General features: G+C 44.3%; 1 protein-coding gene across 1 annotated transcript in view; it reads right to left on the reverse strand.

Annotated features, from left to right (window-relative positions):
* The window catches only part of IPO9 (importin 9), an 80,029-nt gene extending 74,166 nt beyond the window's left edge, over window positions 1-5,863 (reverse strand). The window contains exon 1 of the mRNA XM_061631777.1: window positions 5,538-5,863. Coding sequence (XP_061487761.1) covers window positions 5,538-5,685 — 148 coding nt within the window. The 5' untranslated portion in view covers window positions 5,686-5,863. The remainder of the gene's footprint in view (window positions 1-5,537) is intronic.
* Between the last annotated feature and the right edge of the window lie 9,455 nt (window positions 5,864-15,318).

Here is a 15,318-nt window from a genome sequence, read left to right on the forward strand (position 1 = left end):
TGGATGGGTCTTGATCTAATCCAGCAAGACCTTGTTATAAAAGGTGTATATTGAGGATAATCTAGCACAGATTTGTCATGCCAATAGATTCTGAGCATGCACTCTTGCTTTACCCCAGGAGTGACTAACCTGTGACCCTCCACATGTTGTTGGACTCCCACTTCCATGAGCTCCAACCAATATGGTCAATGGTTGGGGTGATGGAAGTTGCAGTCCAACAACATTTGAAGGACTGTAAGTTAGCCACCCTTGCTTTATATATTTAAAACACCTTGGTGGTTTGAGTAGGCCAAGAAAGACTGAAGGCAGCCCAGGCAGTTCTAAAGTTCTCCTTACTGCAATATTGGGGATAATTCCACTAACCCTTCCTTAATTTAGAGCACTAGCGTAATGCTAAAAAGCTAGGAGTCCAACAAAGGATTACTGAGAATGTATGCCAAGTGCTTTTACTACTCAAATTGTGTTACACAAATATTAAGTAAAAGGTCAACAGTATCAGTTTTCTGAAACATATTTTTTTACATTTTTGGTAGAGAGGCATTAGAACCACTTCTGTATTTCAAACCAAAAAGGTGGATCTGTCACTTATTTCTCTTTTGTTATTTCTGCTCTACATAGGAATTCTTGCCACGCCAGATGTAACAGTGTTGTAGAAAGAAGACAGGAAACTCTCATTTTTTTCTGTTTAAACAGGAACGAAATTCTATGCTCGCTTATCTAGAAGTAAGCCCTATTGAACACAGTGGGACATTCTTCTGAGTAAATATGCATAGGACTGTGCTGTGGGTCAGAGATACAAATAGGTCCAAAAGCTGATTTCCCTTTCTGCAACTCCCCTAACAACGCTCAAACTAAGTTTTCAACTTGCATTGTGACCACTTTCTGAAAAGTAACAATTTTAGATTCTATGCAGAGAATGCAAACTGTCTCTTCAACTGTATGTGGATGTTGTCACAGCAACACGATTGTCCCTTTTAATAATGCTCCATCTTATAGTCTGTATTGCTTTGCTCTCACAAACACATGCATCGGGAGCTTTCTATTTCAGTTTCTAGCATGTTTCATTCTGAGGGCTTCATAAACAACTTAATAAAACACCCCTTAGCAATTTACCCTGTACACATAATATATACTCTATGCACATATAAAGCATTGTCATGAAAAGGTAGACATAAGAAGAGCTTGCAGGACAATGGGGATAGCTCTCCACATGCTCTTACAGATAAATTAAGCATTCTGTAAAATGCGGTGCTATCATATGCTATCCCAACTGAAGCTTCCAAATACTCTTCATGAACAACCTTAAGTAGAATGCCCCACACTAGTCTAATCTCAAGGTTACTACTTAAGGCAGTGAACAATTTTCACTAAATCTCACATTAAAATGACCTTTTAAAGAGTATCCCTGGCTGTGACCTGGGTATAAAAATGTCCCAGTTTTCAATCCTGAGTGACTGGGGAAGCTGAATTCATCTGTAATGGCTATCTCCACCCCATTGCAAGACCCGCCTTAACTATCATTAGGATCACAACTATTATAATTTAATTCAGAGCCCTTTGGACAGGAAAGAGCTTACTTGAATAATTGCTAGGGCAAGCTACTGTTAATTTTGCCTGTGTTTCTGGTTTTGGTATAACACAATTCTGCAGGTTCTGTCAAATAATACTTCTTTTAGTATACAATACATAAAAACAGATAATTTATTCAGAAGCAGCAGGATGAAAATGTGACAATTATGAAGGAAGGGTGTAAGGTAAGACAGATCAGAGTGCTCAGTGGTGATCCCTTGCCCCATACTATGCCATTACATGATCACATCACAGGCTTACTGCTAAAAATGGAAGTGTGACATCTTCCCAAGCTCACTTGAAGCTGCCACTCCTGGAATGAGCAAGCTTCATTTGTTCTGTAACAGGAGCACTGACCTCAGATCTTCTAAGCAGCAATCAGCTCATCTTGGCTACTACCAGCTCCATATAAATGTTCCCTGCAGCTAGGAGCACACAGGCTTTGGGCACTTGGGATCTATCAGAAATGTGTTAGGATTCATAGGATTTGTAGGTGGGGCTATGTGTGTGTGCACATGAGCGCCTATATTCTGAAAAGACCAACAGTGCCCTTTCAAGTGTTTGCAGTCGTGCACCTCTGCCAATTTGCTTGTGGTGAGCCTTGAATAGGCAAACATTCTGGGTTTTATCTTCAGTCATACATTCTCAGATTAATCTCTTTTTTCCAGTGAGCCAGCTAATCTGAACTGGCTTGTCTTTATGTAATATAAAAGCAGTGTTGAAGGGGACTCTAGTTTCAAAATAAATTTCTGATCAGCTATCACTGACATTGGAGATGGAGCATAATCTCACAATTGGCCAAACAACCATTTGCCTTCATTCAGAATGTGGTTTCATTTGGCTCAAGTTTCCATCAATGGAAGAAGCATCAACTCAGTATTTTGTCTCTTGAAACCATCCAACCAGATGACCAAAGATGTTTTCTCTATGAACCTCTCTTCTGCTAGGGGTTCTGCATATGCTTGGAAACCCATGACTCTTCAAGAAATTAACATGTAGCTAGCTAAATTAAGATTGACTTATCTCATTTTAAGTCTATGTGTGGGGTCTTTGACTTCTCTTTCTTTCCCTCCCCCACCTTTCACTTTGCCAAATAAAATTCTGTATAGTTTGACATTTGGCTTCATTGGTTTTAAAAGGCAATTCTGTGGAATTTCTCATAAAAATCTTCCCCACAAGCTAAACAATATGGTTAAGTTACCCCTTTGTGTTTTAAGGATTGTTCACAAAATTTGATGTCCTCTGGGCTTTGGGAAAGTAAATCCAAAGCTTCCTGTTTAATATTTCTACATCTCAGCTTAAGGGTAGAGATTTTTGATGTTTGGACTTAGAAATCCCTCCAAAAAGTCAGACAGCCTAGAGTTTTCTTCAGGCTAGTATCCTATTGTGACAGCCTATCAAGTTTATTTTTTAAAGTGGAACACAATCCTTACATAATTGTAGGGAAAGTCCCCCCATAACCATGTGTGTTGTAAGTTTGACTCAATCCAACATTCCTATCAGTGCTATCAGCACTTAAAAATATGTTAAGCAAAGGGATGTGCTTACATGACAGATACAGATAAAGCAACATAAGTTACAAAGAAAACATGTAAAATGTTGTTCTTATCTTAAATTCTAAATCTTTAAGACTTACTCCTATGTCAAGAACTCTCAAGTTGTTCTTGAATAACCCTTCTCAAAAAGCTATGCACTTCCTTTGTTCTATTCCAATGATTATGGACATTTTCAAAATGTCATCTCTGTCTTCTTTGTAAGATTTAAGATTTCTGCTCTCTCCATCAATACCTCAACAAAAATTTGTAGTTTACTCAACAGACGTTTCCACATAAGCTGAGCCAGAGACACAAGTTCATCAACTGATAGAAACCACCTTTGGAGAGGCATCAGAGGATTTTAACAGGATTTCTGAAGGAAATCCCTTTGATGTGGCATAGCCATACTGCTTAAAAGAGAAAATGTAGTTCAAATACACAGAAATATTGGTACTTCCCCTTCAAACAATAACAGCTTTCAAACAACAAGTACAGCTTCACAGAAGTGCTATATTGTTCATGACCTGCTTCTGGAAGCAGGCACAACTATCTCTTTTTTCTACAGCAGCTATCTCTTTTTTCTACAGCTCTAGTTGCCTGCATGACAATAATCCAGCAGCAGTCCTGTCTGCCTACTCATCATGTTGCAATCCCAGGAATTTTCTCCTCGTTAGTCATTTATGTTACTGTTGTGGAAGTGGAGGAGAGGGAACAGGGCTAAATTTCACAAATACTGATTTAATATTTGAATTTGCTAAAGAAAAATAATTTTGGAATATCAATTAATTAATTAATTGATTGATTAATTACATTTATATACCGCCCCATAGCCAAAGCTCTCTGGGAGGTTTACAGGAATGGAATATTCCTAATTTATAAGCATGTTATAGGACAGATAAAACTAAAGCAGATTCTTTCTGTTTTGGAATTTCAGCAGGGGAATTTCATTCCCTTAGCAGAGGGTTGGGGAGCCTGGTGCCCTCCAGATATTGTTAAACTACAACTCCCATTGCCCTTGACCACTGACTATACTGGCTGAGAATGATGGGAACTGGATCCAACAACATTGTAGCACGTATATAGCCACATAGAGACAGAACTTTTGTTCCACAGGTGATGAAGCTAAAGCTCGTTATAACTCTATGCACAAGCATATTTTAACAAGTCAGAATACTGACTTCTGATCTTATACTAACACTCTCCATTAAACAAAACCATTTTATTATGCTTAAGGAACTGCTGAGTCAATCCTACACTCCTAAATCTATGAAGTTTAAATGTATCTTAGAGCACATTTTAAAAGTCTAACTTGGAAATTAGGCAGTCCCAGAACTTCCAAACTTTGCAATCCAGATATATGCAGGATGCTTCAGCCACTGTTGATCTCCATCAATCCACATGGCAGACCATGATCAATGTGGGGTTATTTATGAACTGGGCAACTGACATTGCTAGCTTACCACACTGAGCGTAAAAATGGTCCAAAGGAGAAGTGAGGGGGGTGGGGACAGATTTCCATCCCTCAGCTTATGGCAGTATACATTTATGTTGGTGTTGAGTAGGAAGGAAAAAAAATTGGAAACATTTCTGTGTAAGACTAAAGATCCATATCTCTGTGTTTGATACTACTGTACTTAATGACAACTACCCTCAGCACAGCTTTTTCTCATTAATTCATATTAGATAAAAACCACACATACAACCCAGCTGTATGGAGTCCTTTACGGCAATCAGTTTACTGCAGGGATCCCACTCAGTTCAATGGTACCCTTTAACTTCTTAAAAATGTAGCCTGGAAACCCTTAAGACTGCTTAGCAGAATAATGTCAGCAGGTCACCAAAGTGAAGCATCATCCATCTCCATAATTCACCCTACCTCAAACCATCAGGAACTGTCAAGCCCAATAACCCCCATCCTTTACAGACCAAAGACCCACCGCTAGCCCAAACATGCGTTTGGGGACCCACTTTTTAAGTTCACACTGTATACAGAGGTAGTATCGCTGCTGTGATACACCTTAGGTCAGGCTATGACCCTCCAGAAGGCCAATGGTCTTGTGCCCTGCATGATGGGTGCAAAAAGAGAAACGCAGCCACTGTAAACAACTCTTGAGGGAAAAGAAGAACGATCTGAAAAGGAAGTCTGATATCTCCAAGACTGAAGAAAAGAAGAGAAATCCTGAAGTGAACGGAGCACTGAAGTGAACGGTGGCAACATTAGCAGGGTGCGAGTTTTCCCGCCCCCCGATTTTTTCAAGAAGCACGAATTCTCTTCTAGACCCAAAAAGGGACTAAACCACCCAGAATTGAGACACGAGGCACGGTTCCGTCCTGCCTGCCTCTCTACCCATCGCGCCTGGCTGGAGAGACTCCGGAGGCCGAAGCCCGCATTGGATGAGAAGAGAGACGCAGGAATCCAGGCAGCACACTCACCCTCGGTCACCTCCAACACCTTCACCTGTTCCTCAGCAGCGGCGCGCACCCCCTGCACCGGGCACAGGATCCCGTTCAGGGTCTCCACCAGCGCCTCCTTCAGCCCCTGAGCCACGGGCCCAGGCCCCCCGCCTACCGCCGCCGCCATCCTCCTGTGCCCTCCAGGCAGCGCCGCGCTGAGCAGGAGGAAAGATACGGAAGAACCTCCGTGGAAGAACGCGCGTGCGAGGAAAGGGAAGGCGGCACCAGGCGGGCTGAGGGCCGCGGCAGCCGCCACCGCGCGCCAAATACGCACGCAATGACGTGAAGTGACACAGAGAGCGGCGTCTGCGAGAATCCAGCGAGAAGCGGTTCCCGAAGAGCGCCCCCTGCGGCCCAGATAGGAACCTGCGGGTGAACATTACGGGAAAGTAAGCCGCCTTTGCTAGTTCTTTCACAAAAGCAGAGGAAGTTTGTCCTCTTTCTACGGGCTCTATGGCGACAAATAGCAGATGCCAGGTCTGGTATTGCAGTTCGCCAGTCTTGCAGAAGCAGGTCATTTGTCCACCCGAAGTCCGATGCTGCGCATGTTCACTCAGAAGTAATTGCCAAGGATTGCAACGGGAGTTATTCCTAAGTAATGTGTATGCATAGGATGGCAGCCCGAGCCATAACCTCTCTAATCTGTTTGAATTTTATTGTCTACACTTTATACAGTTTTGTTGTATTGATGCAAGTCGCCTTGAGCCCCTGAGGTGTTAGCAATGAATAAATAAAGGAGTTTAGGACGCCCCCAGAGAGCGGCAGATTGGGGGGGAGTGGAGAGGAGAGCGGCAAACAGGACCTGGGTTACCTGGACGAGTTCGAGCATATCGGGGCTAATGCTGGCTGTTCTAGCATCCTTTAAAAAACAGTCGGGAGACGATTGGCTGACCATGTACATAGTTACAGATGCTGATTTTACATTATTTTTACTTTAAAAACAACCATTTTCTGTAACAAAGTGGTGCATATTCTGTAGGGTTTACCATCAGGGCAGCAGACGAAAATCCCATTTTATTTCTGTAGTAGTGATGGTGCTATGATTTAAGTGAGTTTAAAATGAGAAACTGCAGGTGCCCAGAGTTTTGCTTTGTTTTGAATCAAGAGTTGACAAACGGTTTTGCTGTTGGTTTGCTCTAACCTATCAGGAATAGGGGTCGTTAAGCATAGACTGGTAGTTGGGGGGGGGGTTTGAAGAGAAATATTAACTGTGTGCTTCACAGCAGAAGTAACATATATGTCTCTATCTTAATGGAGGTGGGAAGGCACAAGATCCTTCATCCAGAGTCTTAAAATTACTGAGCTGACCACTAGCTATAACCACATAAGGGCCAGGAGCCACCTGTTGTGCAGGCCTCCATTAATGAGAAGCGCTACTGACAAGAACATCATCACTTGGTCTTTAATGGGCAGGTTGGGGGCGAAGTGAGTTAGCAAGTTCAGAAAACCATGAGTGTGTTTATTCAAGAGAGTAAACGTGTTAGGTTGCCAACTTTTGACATAAAAAATACTGATACCTGGGCAGAGGCTTGGATCCAGCCATTTTTAACTGCCCTGCTATGAGTGGAGCTCGATATTTATTAAATTTGTTAGTTGCTTTGCTACACACATTTGCACACTCAATGTGACTTAATGAAAAAAAGTAAAATATTAAAAATACAAAGTTTTTTTAAAAAAACTGTACATTAGGCAGTGGAGCAACCCTTCTTAGGAATGCTACACAACAGAAGCCCTCCAAAAGCCTTTCAAAGTTAAGAACCAAATACCTGGGACAAGTGTTTTTGCCGGACGCCTAAAAATGGATAATGATGGTACCAGATGTACCTCCCTAGGAAAAACATTCCAATGGGGCCACCACTGAGAAGGCCTGTTCTCATGTTGCCAGCTGTCCACATGTTGCCAGCTGTCCACATGTTGCCAACTCTCCTTTGGAGGGGGCACACAAAGAAGGGTCTCTGATGTCAAGTGCATGGTCCAGGTTGGTGCCCATTATTGTTGGGTAGATCTGGGGTCAGAGCCCAGTCATTAATTACCTGCCCTTCACCCAAAGGTCCCAGAGCAGGTTACAACAGGTTAAAATATATTAAAAACAGTTAAAAACTACCTAAAATCACGACTTCTGGCTGAGATGGCACCCTGAGCAGTCGTGACTTTGTTTGCTCCTGGGCCCATCTTACTTTCATCTGAAAATATCCTGCACTGGAAGTTCTTTTTTTTCCTTTGCCCTCCTTAGCTCTCTTTATGGAGTTTATTTTGCTAGGTTTGGATGAGTTTGGTACAGAGGGAGGCAACTTATCTGTACATGTGACCTTATGCCTGGCAAGGAGAACAAGAAGATGGTAGGGCAACTGAGGCCTTTGCCTAATCTGCCTGCTCCTTCTTCTGAGAGCTCGGAAGAGATGACAATTTTGCTAAAGGCAATCATTTTTTATGTAACTGCAGCGAAAATCTCCACCTTTGCTTTGCAAGCCTTGGTTGATCAAATTCAGCAGCAAATGGACTCTAGAGTCTCACATTTCAGATGTAGGGAATTGTGAGGAAGAGACTGCATCCATTCAGAAATCCCTACAAACTGTGAATTTCACTGAAAGCTATGTGACCTGAAGAGGAAATCTCTGCTGATGACATATTCTGTGGGGAGGGAGTTCCACAGCCTAGGGGCTGTCAAAGAGAATGTCCTCTTCCGGGCCGCCACACACACACCCCAACCTTTTGAGGGTGGCGGAACTACCAAAAGGGTAGTTCCTCTGCTGATCTCAGCACCCAAGAGGATCTGTAGAGACGGAGGTGGTCTTTCAGATATTTGGAGCCTAAAGGTGCAATCCAATACACATTTACCTGGGAGTAAGCCCCACTGAACCCAATGGAACTTACTTTTGAGACATGTATTGGACTGCAGCCTAGGTTGTTTAGTGTCCTCCCATGGGAATCAGACTCAGTCACTGGTGTGCTTTTCTCAGTTATGCTTAATGTAAAATTTAACACTAGAGCGGTTCCTAGATCAGTGTACAGGTAACATGAGTCTTTGCAATATTACAAGATATTACTAAGCATGGCTAATCAAGCAAAAACGTTGCAGCAACCTGGCATGCCCCCTGGGACCACATAAATACAGGCAGGCCCCACTTATATGGCAGGTTCCATTCCGGACTGCCGCTGTAAAGCAGAAATCGCTGTAAAGTGGAACCCATTGAGTATAATGGGGCGCGTCACGCAAAAATGCCGCAAAAGCACAAAACTGGCTTTAAAATGGGGAATTTACCACCGCCGCATTAGCGGAACAGCGGAAAGTGAAGCGCCAGTAGGCAGGGCCCTACTGTAAGGGCAAAGTGGGCTCACTACTTGTGCAGGAACTGTCTCAGATCGGGACTGGACAAGCAAGCAGGTACTCCGTCGCATGGGTGGGGGAGCGACCTCAGTCTCTTCTTGCCTGTGCAAACTCTGGTGTGTCACTGGCATCGGAGAAGGAGATACATCAGCCAGTTCTTCCCCAGTCTCCTCCTGTTCATCCCTCTCTTGATGTAGAGCCGGGGGTGGCTCAGGAGGAATGACAGATCCTGAAGGCGTGGTGGGAGGACAACAGTTCCCATAGTCCCAAACAATAGCCTCCCATAACTACTTTTTGGAAGCAGCTCTGGAAGTATGAGCAGAAAATTCATTTCCCTGCCCAGTTCAAGGTGCTCACATGAGTGTTTAAAGCCCTAAATATCATGGTCCCCACAGAGAATTCCTAGCAAAGTGAGCAGGAGGAGGAGGAGGACTAGGATCCAAGGGAGAGCCCTAGTGAGGCCCCTCAGTAGTCTTGTCAGCCAACAGCCCCACCTCTGAGCTGTCACTGGTTGCTGCTAAGGTAGGGCCAGGGGGTGAGCCTCCTCCCACCATGCCTCCGAGTCCTCTGGTTTAAGCTATAGTTGACCAGTCAACAGGGGAATGCAATGCTGCTCATTCTCTTTGATCTCTCAGTGGCTTTTGATGCTATTGACCATGGTATCCTTCTGGAGTGTCTCAGGGAGGTGGAGGTTGGCACTGTGCTTTGGTTTCCGCTTTGGTCAAGCTGGAATGGGCCACCAGAGAGGATTCTGGGAACCCATGATTACCTAGGACTCCCCACGGGGGTAGATCAGCAGCTAGGTGTCAAGCAGGCAATTTGCAACTTTGGCAGGGGGATGTAACTGATCCCTAGCTATTATTCCTTATCATCTTCCTGGGATTAGAAGTCAGGAAGAAAGGGTGTGTAGATCAGAACTCCTGAGTGAGGCCGGATAAGTCCCTTATCTTCAAAGGCTTCAAAGGAGTAGACCCTGCAGAGGTGGGAGATGACTGTTTGCTTTCCCCCCTCTTTGGTGACTGTTAAACTCCATAAAAAAGGAAGGATAAATTTCCAGAGAGAGTTCCCTCTTTCCATCTACCTGGACTCACTGACATACGACAGAGAAAGCCGTTTGGGAACCCGGCTGTTCTACTGGAGGAATAGGGTCTACTCTATTGTAAGTATAGGATCTTAGCTTGGAAAGACTTTTGTTGTATTCTTTTGTCTGAATTGAACCTCTCCCCTTTTGTCATGCCAATGTGCATCGTGTAACCCATATGTGGGGGATTATCTTTAAGGAAACAAACCGCTGCTCTCTTTTGTAAATACCAACTCATTTACGTTTAAATAAATTCTCTTTTATAAGTGTTGTGTGTTGGCTTGGAACTGAGGATTCTAAATCTAGTCCTTTGACTGCTGAATGCTACTGTTACTGTTAGTTAACGAGGGTTATGTTGTTTCACGCTCGATTGCTGCCAGCCTCGTCTGCCACGCTTGGCTGCACAGTCTCGCTGTAAGTGCATTGTAGCTCCACAGGAATAACATGCTTTCTGCCCATTCACTGTGTCTTTGAAGTTCTGCTTCTTGCTTCTTTCTTGCTCCGTCTTTGCTGATTCTTCTCTTCTCTGCCATTCCTGAAGAAGTTTAGACGTAATATATTCCTCATTAAGACCGGCTTCAGGCATCGCTTCGATCGACGTCACAAGGGAATCCCAGGATTTATCAAGAGACGACAATATGATAAACACCCTTTGAAGCCTAGAATGTGCCATGTTTCTCTCCTCTAATTCCGCGAACAGCCATCTGAATTCCATTAGATGCTCAGACATGGAACAGCCTTCTTCCAGTCTCATCTGATATAACTTCCGGGCCAGAAATATTTTAGATCCCGCTGTCTGTCTCACATGGATCCCATTTAATACAGACCACATTCGCTTAGCAGTCGGCTCATGCTGCACATATAGCAATTGAGAGTCTGACAACGACAGTATTATAAACGCTCTTGCCTTATCATCTTTGCATAGCCATTCATTCTGCGGAGCCACCGGTGGGGCTGCATCAATCACCTCCCAGAGGTCCTCTTTAGTCAAGAATGCTTTCATCCGTAGTTTCCAGCTACTGTAATTCTTCTCTGTAAGCCGCTCCAGAGGTAACCCTGCTGACATTGCCACAGCCATACTCAGCAGCACGCTTCTGCTCACCTCTCCAACACTCGGCCACAGTCTTTACACGTCTTCTCGAACCTGCAACCTCTGCGTTACGCTGGGTAGCCTGGGCCCATAACCCCTGTTGTTCTGTGTGATGCAGCAAACCCAGTTGGCACAAGAGATTGCTAAGAGTATCCCAGTTAAAGGATTTCAGGTCCGGTAGAGATTCAGACGCGTTGAAAGGTTTAAGAGTCTTTATTCCAAAAGACATTCAGTTACAAGAATCACAAGCTCCAATACAACCCCCACACTTTGCTTTCGGTTTGCCCAGCGCTTATATCTCATTCCGTGCCCTCGCTCAGCAACATCTGCAGTTTGGCCTTGGCACGAACACATTGCTGGCTTAACCCCACAATTGCCTGTTTTACTGTCCTTGTGGAAATACATTGCTTCTGAGCACACAACAGGTTAATCCCTTGGAATTCACATTGGGCTCTGAGATCCCTTCCCTCAGAGAAAGGAACCAAGCCAGAAGGGTGGTGGCAGTTACTACTGAAGTAATTACTCCCGAAAGAGGGAGAGTTTGCCTGGGAAGCAGCAGCCCAGAGGGGTGGGACTCTTCTCAGAAGCAAAGAGCCCCCCTTGGAGAACTACGGACAAGGGACCCCAGGGGGACAAGTCTTTGACACCGCTCATACTGCTAATAATGTTGCATCTGTCAGAATTGCTTAATATGTTTTTTAATAATGTGTTTAACCCTTTTTTAAAGTTGTTTTTTAAAAATGTTTTTAACGCTGTTATGTTTTAATGTATTTTAAGATCTGTTTTTATGATATTTTAAAGTGTTTTTAGCGCTTTGTTTGTTGCCCTGGGCTCCTGCTGGGAGGAAGGCCAGGATACAAATTAAATAATAAATAAATAAATAAGTCTTTCGTAAGAGAAGCTGGCAGTACTGGCTTTTTAAAAAAGGTAATATTGTGAATTGAAATGAGATGTTAATTGGTCTGAAGAAAGAATACATGTCTGAAAATCCAAATAAAGATTGAACAGCCTAAAAAAAATGGCAACTACTACCCTGAGACCATAACCATTGTTTTCAAAGTACACCTAGGGTGAGTTATGTCAACTCAAAAGCCTAAAACAGTTGGTATCCTTGCATTCACTGAAAAGCTTTTGATCCAGCAGATGCCTCTGCTAACGGATGATGAGGGGAGGTTGGAGAACCTTTCAGTTTGAAAGGTGGTGTAAGAGGCCACAGCGGAGAAGAACAGATTGGCAAAAATCACTTTCTGTCATCATCTGTTAACTGCAGTGTCCACTGGATCAGAAGCTCCTCTGTGAACAGGAACCAACTGAATTTCACACAAGGTATGTAGAATTAGAACAAGCACATCTAGAACAGTATTTATCTGTTTCTTGATTTAATCTTTTTCTACACAATCCTAGAGTAGGTTTCTTCATAGAGGAGCCAAGTACTTTTTATTAGGCCTCCTCCCCACACACCAAAAATCCCCAAGTGTTGATCAAGTTGCTCTTTGTTCATAAAAACACTTTAAAATTACACTAGGATTATTTGGGTATTATCTTCAGAGAAAGTGTTTCCTTAAGGCAGCTTTCCCCACTCAGGGGCTGTGCTGACATTATTAGACTTCATCTCTCATCAATCCCAGCCAGCATGGCCAATGAGTCAAGCATTCTGAGAACTGTAGTCCAACATCATATAGAGAGCACCAGTTTGGGGAAGGCTACTTTAACATGTTTTATTCTCAAATAAGTGGAGATTTAAAAGTGTTGTTGTTCAGTGTAGTCAGCCCATTGCAGTTGGGATAATATTTTATAAGGATAGTTTCCATTATTATTCTGGAGCCACTACAAGGGCTGTAGGTTGATGCAAGTAACGTGTATAACTCAGTAGTTTCTATGGCTTATTCACTAGTTGTCTAGTTTAGTGGAACTCTTTATGAACTAAACTCCAGAGAAAATGGAAATTTCATTTACCATGAATTTCTATTTGTATATAGGGATGGAGGACATTCCTGGTTAGGGATGACTCCTCCTACTGGCCAGGACAGCTTCTTGGTCTACTCTCCACGGGGAGGAGTTGTCCCCCTCTCCAGACCAAACAGAGCCGAAACATCTAGAACCCCATATCATCAACCGTGCAGACTTCCTCAGAGTGGAAGCCTGTACAAGGTAATAGCTAGAGAAAAGTGACAGACCTAAATAGAACCAGACTACTGGGGGAAAGATCACACAGGAAGGAAGACACACAATACTAAACAACGTGTAGAAAATGTAAGGTGCTGGCAGAAGCCCTAACTCCCCTGCCCATCGCTCCAGAAGGTTGCAGCAGAGGAATAAGAGGTGGGTGGAATGTCCTCCAGCCCTATCTACAAATAGAAATTCACGGTAAGTAATATTTCCATTTTTGCTAGATAGAGCTGGAGGACATTCCTTGCTAGGGATATGACAGAGCAGTATACTAGTACACAGGGTGGGATTCCTTTGGCTAGGGAGACAATACCTTTTGGAGCACCTTCCTACCAAATGCAGTGTCCGCTGATGAAAATGAGTCTATTTTGTAGTGCCTGATGGAGGTGTGTGGAGAAGCCCATGTAGCCGCCCTACAGACATCCACTATCGGGAAACCCCCCTTAAACACTGCTGAGGCCGCTGCCCCCCAAATTGAGTGTGCTGTGGTACCCAGTGGAGGTTCCTTACCCAGCACCTCATATGCATATGTCTTAGCCAGTGCGAGATAGAGGAGGTGGGCACCTTACACCCCTTCAATTTCCCAGAGAAAGACACGAAGAGGACCTCTGACCTCCTGAACTCTAATGTATAGTCTAGGTTGAATCGAAGTGCCCTACTCACATCTAGTGAATGCCATCTACGTTCCTGAGCACAGGAAGGAGTGCGACAAAAAGAAGGTAGAACCACTTCCTGGGACCGATGGAAAACTGAGTTGACTTAAGGAAGAACAACTGGGTCTGGTCGGAGGACCACCTTGTCCTGATGGAACACGCATATTTGAGGATCCAAAGATAATGCCCCCAACTCGGAAACCCTGCGTCCCGAAGTAATGGATACCAGAAAAACAGTTTTGAAGGTCAACAGGTTCAGGGGGTAGGTAGCCATTGGTTCGAATGGTGGACCTGTTAACGCCATCAATACCCAGTTAAGGTTCCAGTTTGGAAACCTGTGGATCGTCTGTGGAGAAACAAGTGTCACCGCTTTAAAAAAACACTTGAGAAATGGATTAGAGGAGGACAGTAGACCTCCCCCCAGGCTGAATGAAATGCTACTAAGCGCTGCTGCTTGTCTCTTGATGGTAGCTGCACTCAGACCCTTATCTAGACCTGACTGGAAAAACCCTAGGGGACCCTTGACATCTTGAGACAAAGGTTCAACCATGTTCACAGAGCACCAGGACAAGAAAACCTTCCACATAGATGAGTATACCCTGTTCGTGGACTGCCTACATGAGGCCAGCAGTGTGTCTAGCACTTTCCCCTTAAATCCCATGAGACTCAACCAGAACCGCTCAGCCTCCAAGCTGTTAGCCGGAACAGCTCTGGTCGAGGGTGGCAGAGTGGACCTTGAATCAGAAGATCTGTTTGAATTGGCAACTGCCATGGTGTCTCGACTGACATGTTCAGTAGGTCCAGAAACCAAGGACGTCATGGCCAATACGGTGCCACAAGAATCATTTCCGCCCTCAGTGTCCAAACCCACTGGACTGTGCGTTGTATCAACCCGAATGGGGGGAAAGCATACAGAAGACCCTGAGGCCACTTCATCACGAGGGCGTTTGTACCCCAAACCTAGTGACATGCTGTTCTTGTGAAGAACCTGTCTAGCTGTGTGTTTCGGGGGTTGGCAAAGAGATCCACTACTGGTTCTCCCCACTGATACACCACCTGTTGAAAAACTGCTGGGTTCAGCTGCCATTCCGCCCCCTTGATTGCTGTCCTGCTGAGCCAGTCAGCTACAAAGTTGTTTGTGCCCGCCAGGTGTTCGGCCTTCAGGGAGGCAAGATGCCGCTCCACCCATTTGAACAGACTCTCCACCTCAATCATCAGGCCCTTCGATTGTGTGCCCCCTTGTTTGTTGACATAAGCTTTTGCAGATGAGTTGTCTGTGCATGTGAGATGTTTCCCCTTGATCTCTGATGCAAAGGCCGTCAGGCCCAGCCTGATGGCCTGCAACTCCACTAAATTTTACTGAGCTCTGTTTCCACTGCTGACCATGTACCCTGTGCTACATTGTGATCCAGGTGAGCCCCCCATCCATATAAACTCGC

Source organism: Rhineura floridana, chromosome 6 (assembly GCF_030035675.1).
Source record: "Rhineura floridana isolate rRhiFlo1 chromosome 6, rRhiFlo1.hap2, whole genome shotgun sequence".
Taxonomy (NCBI): Eukaryota; Metazoa; Chordata; class Lepidosauria; order Squamata; family Rhineuridae; genus Rhineura; species Rhineura floridana.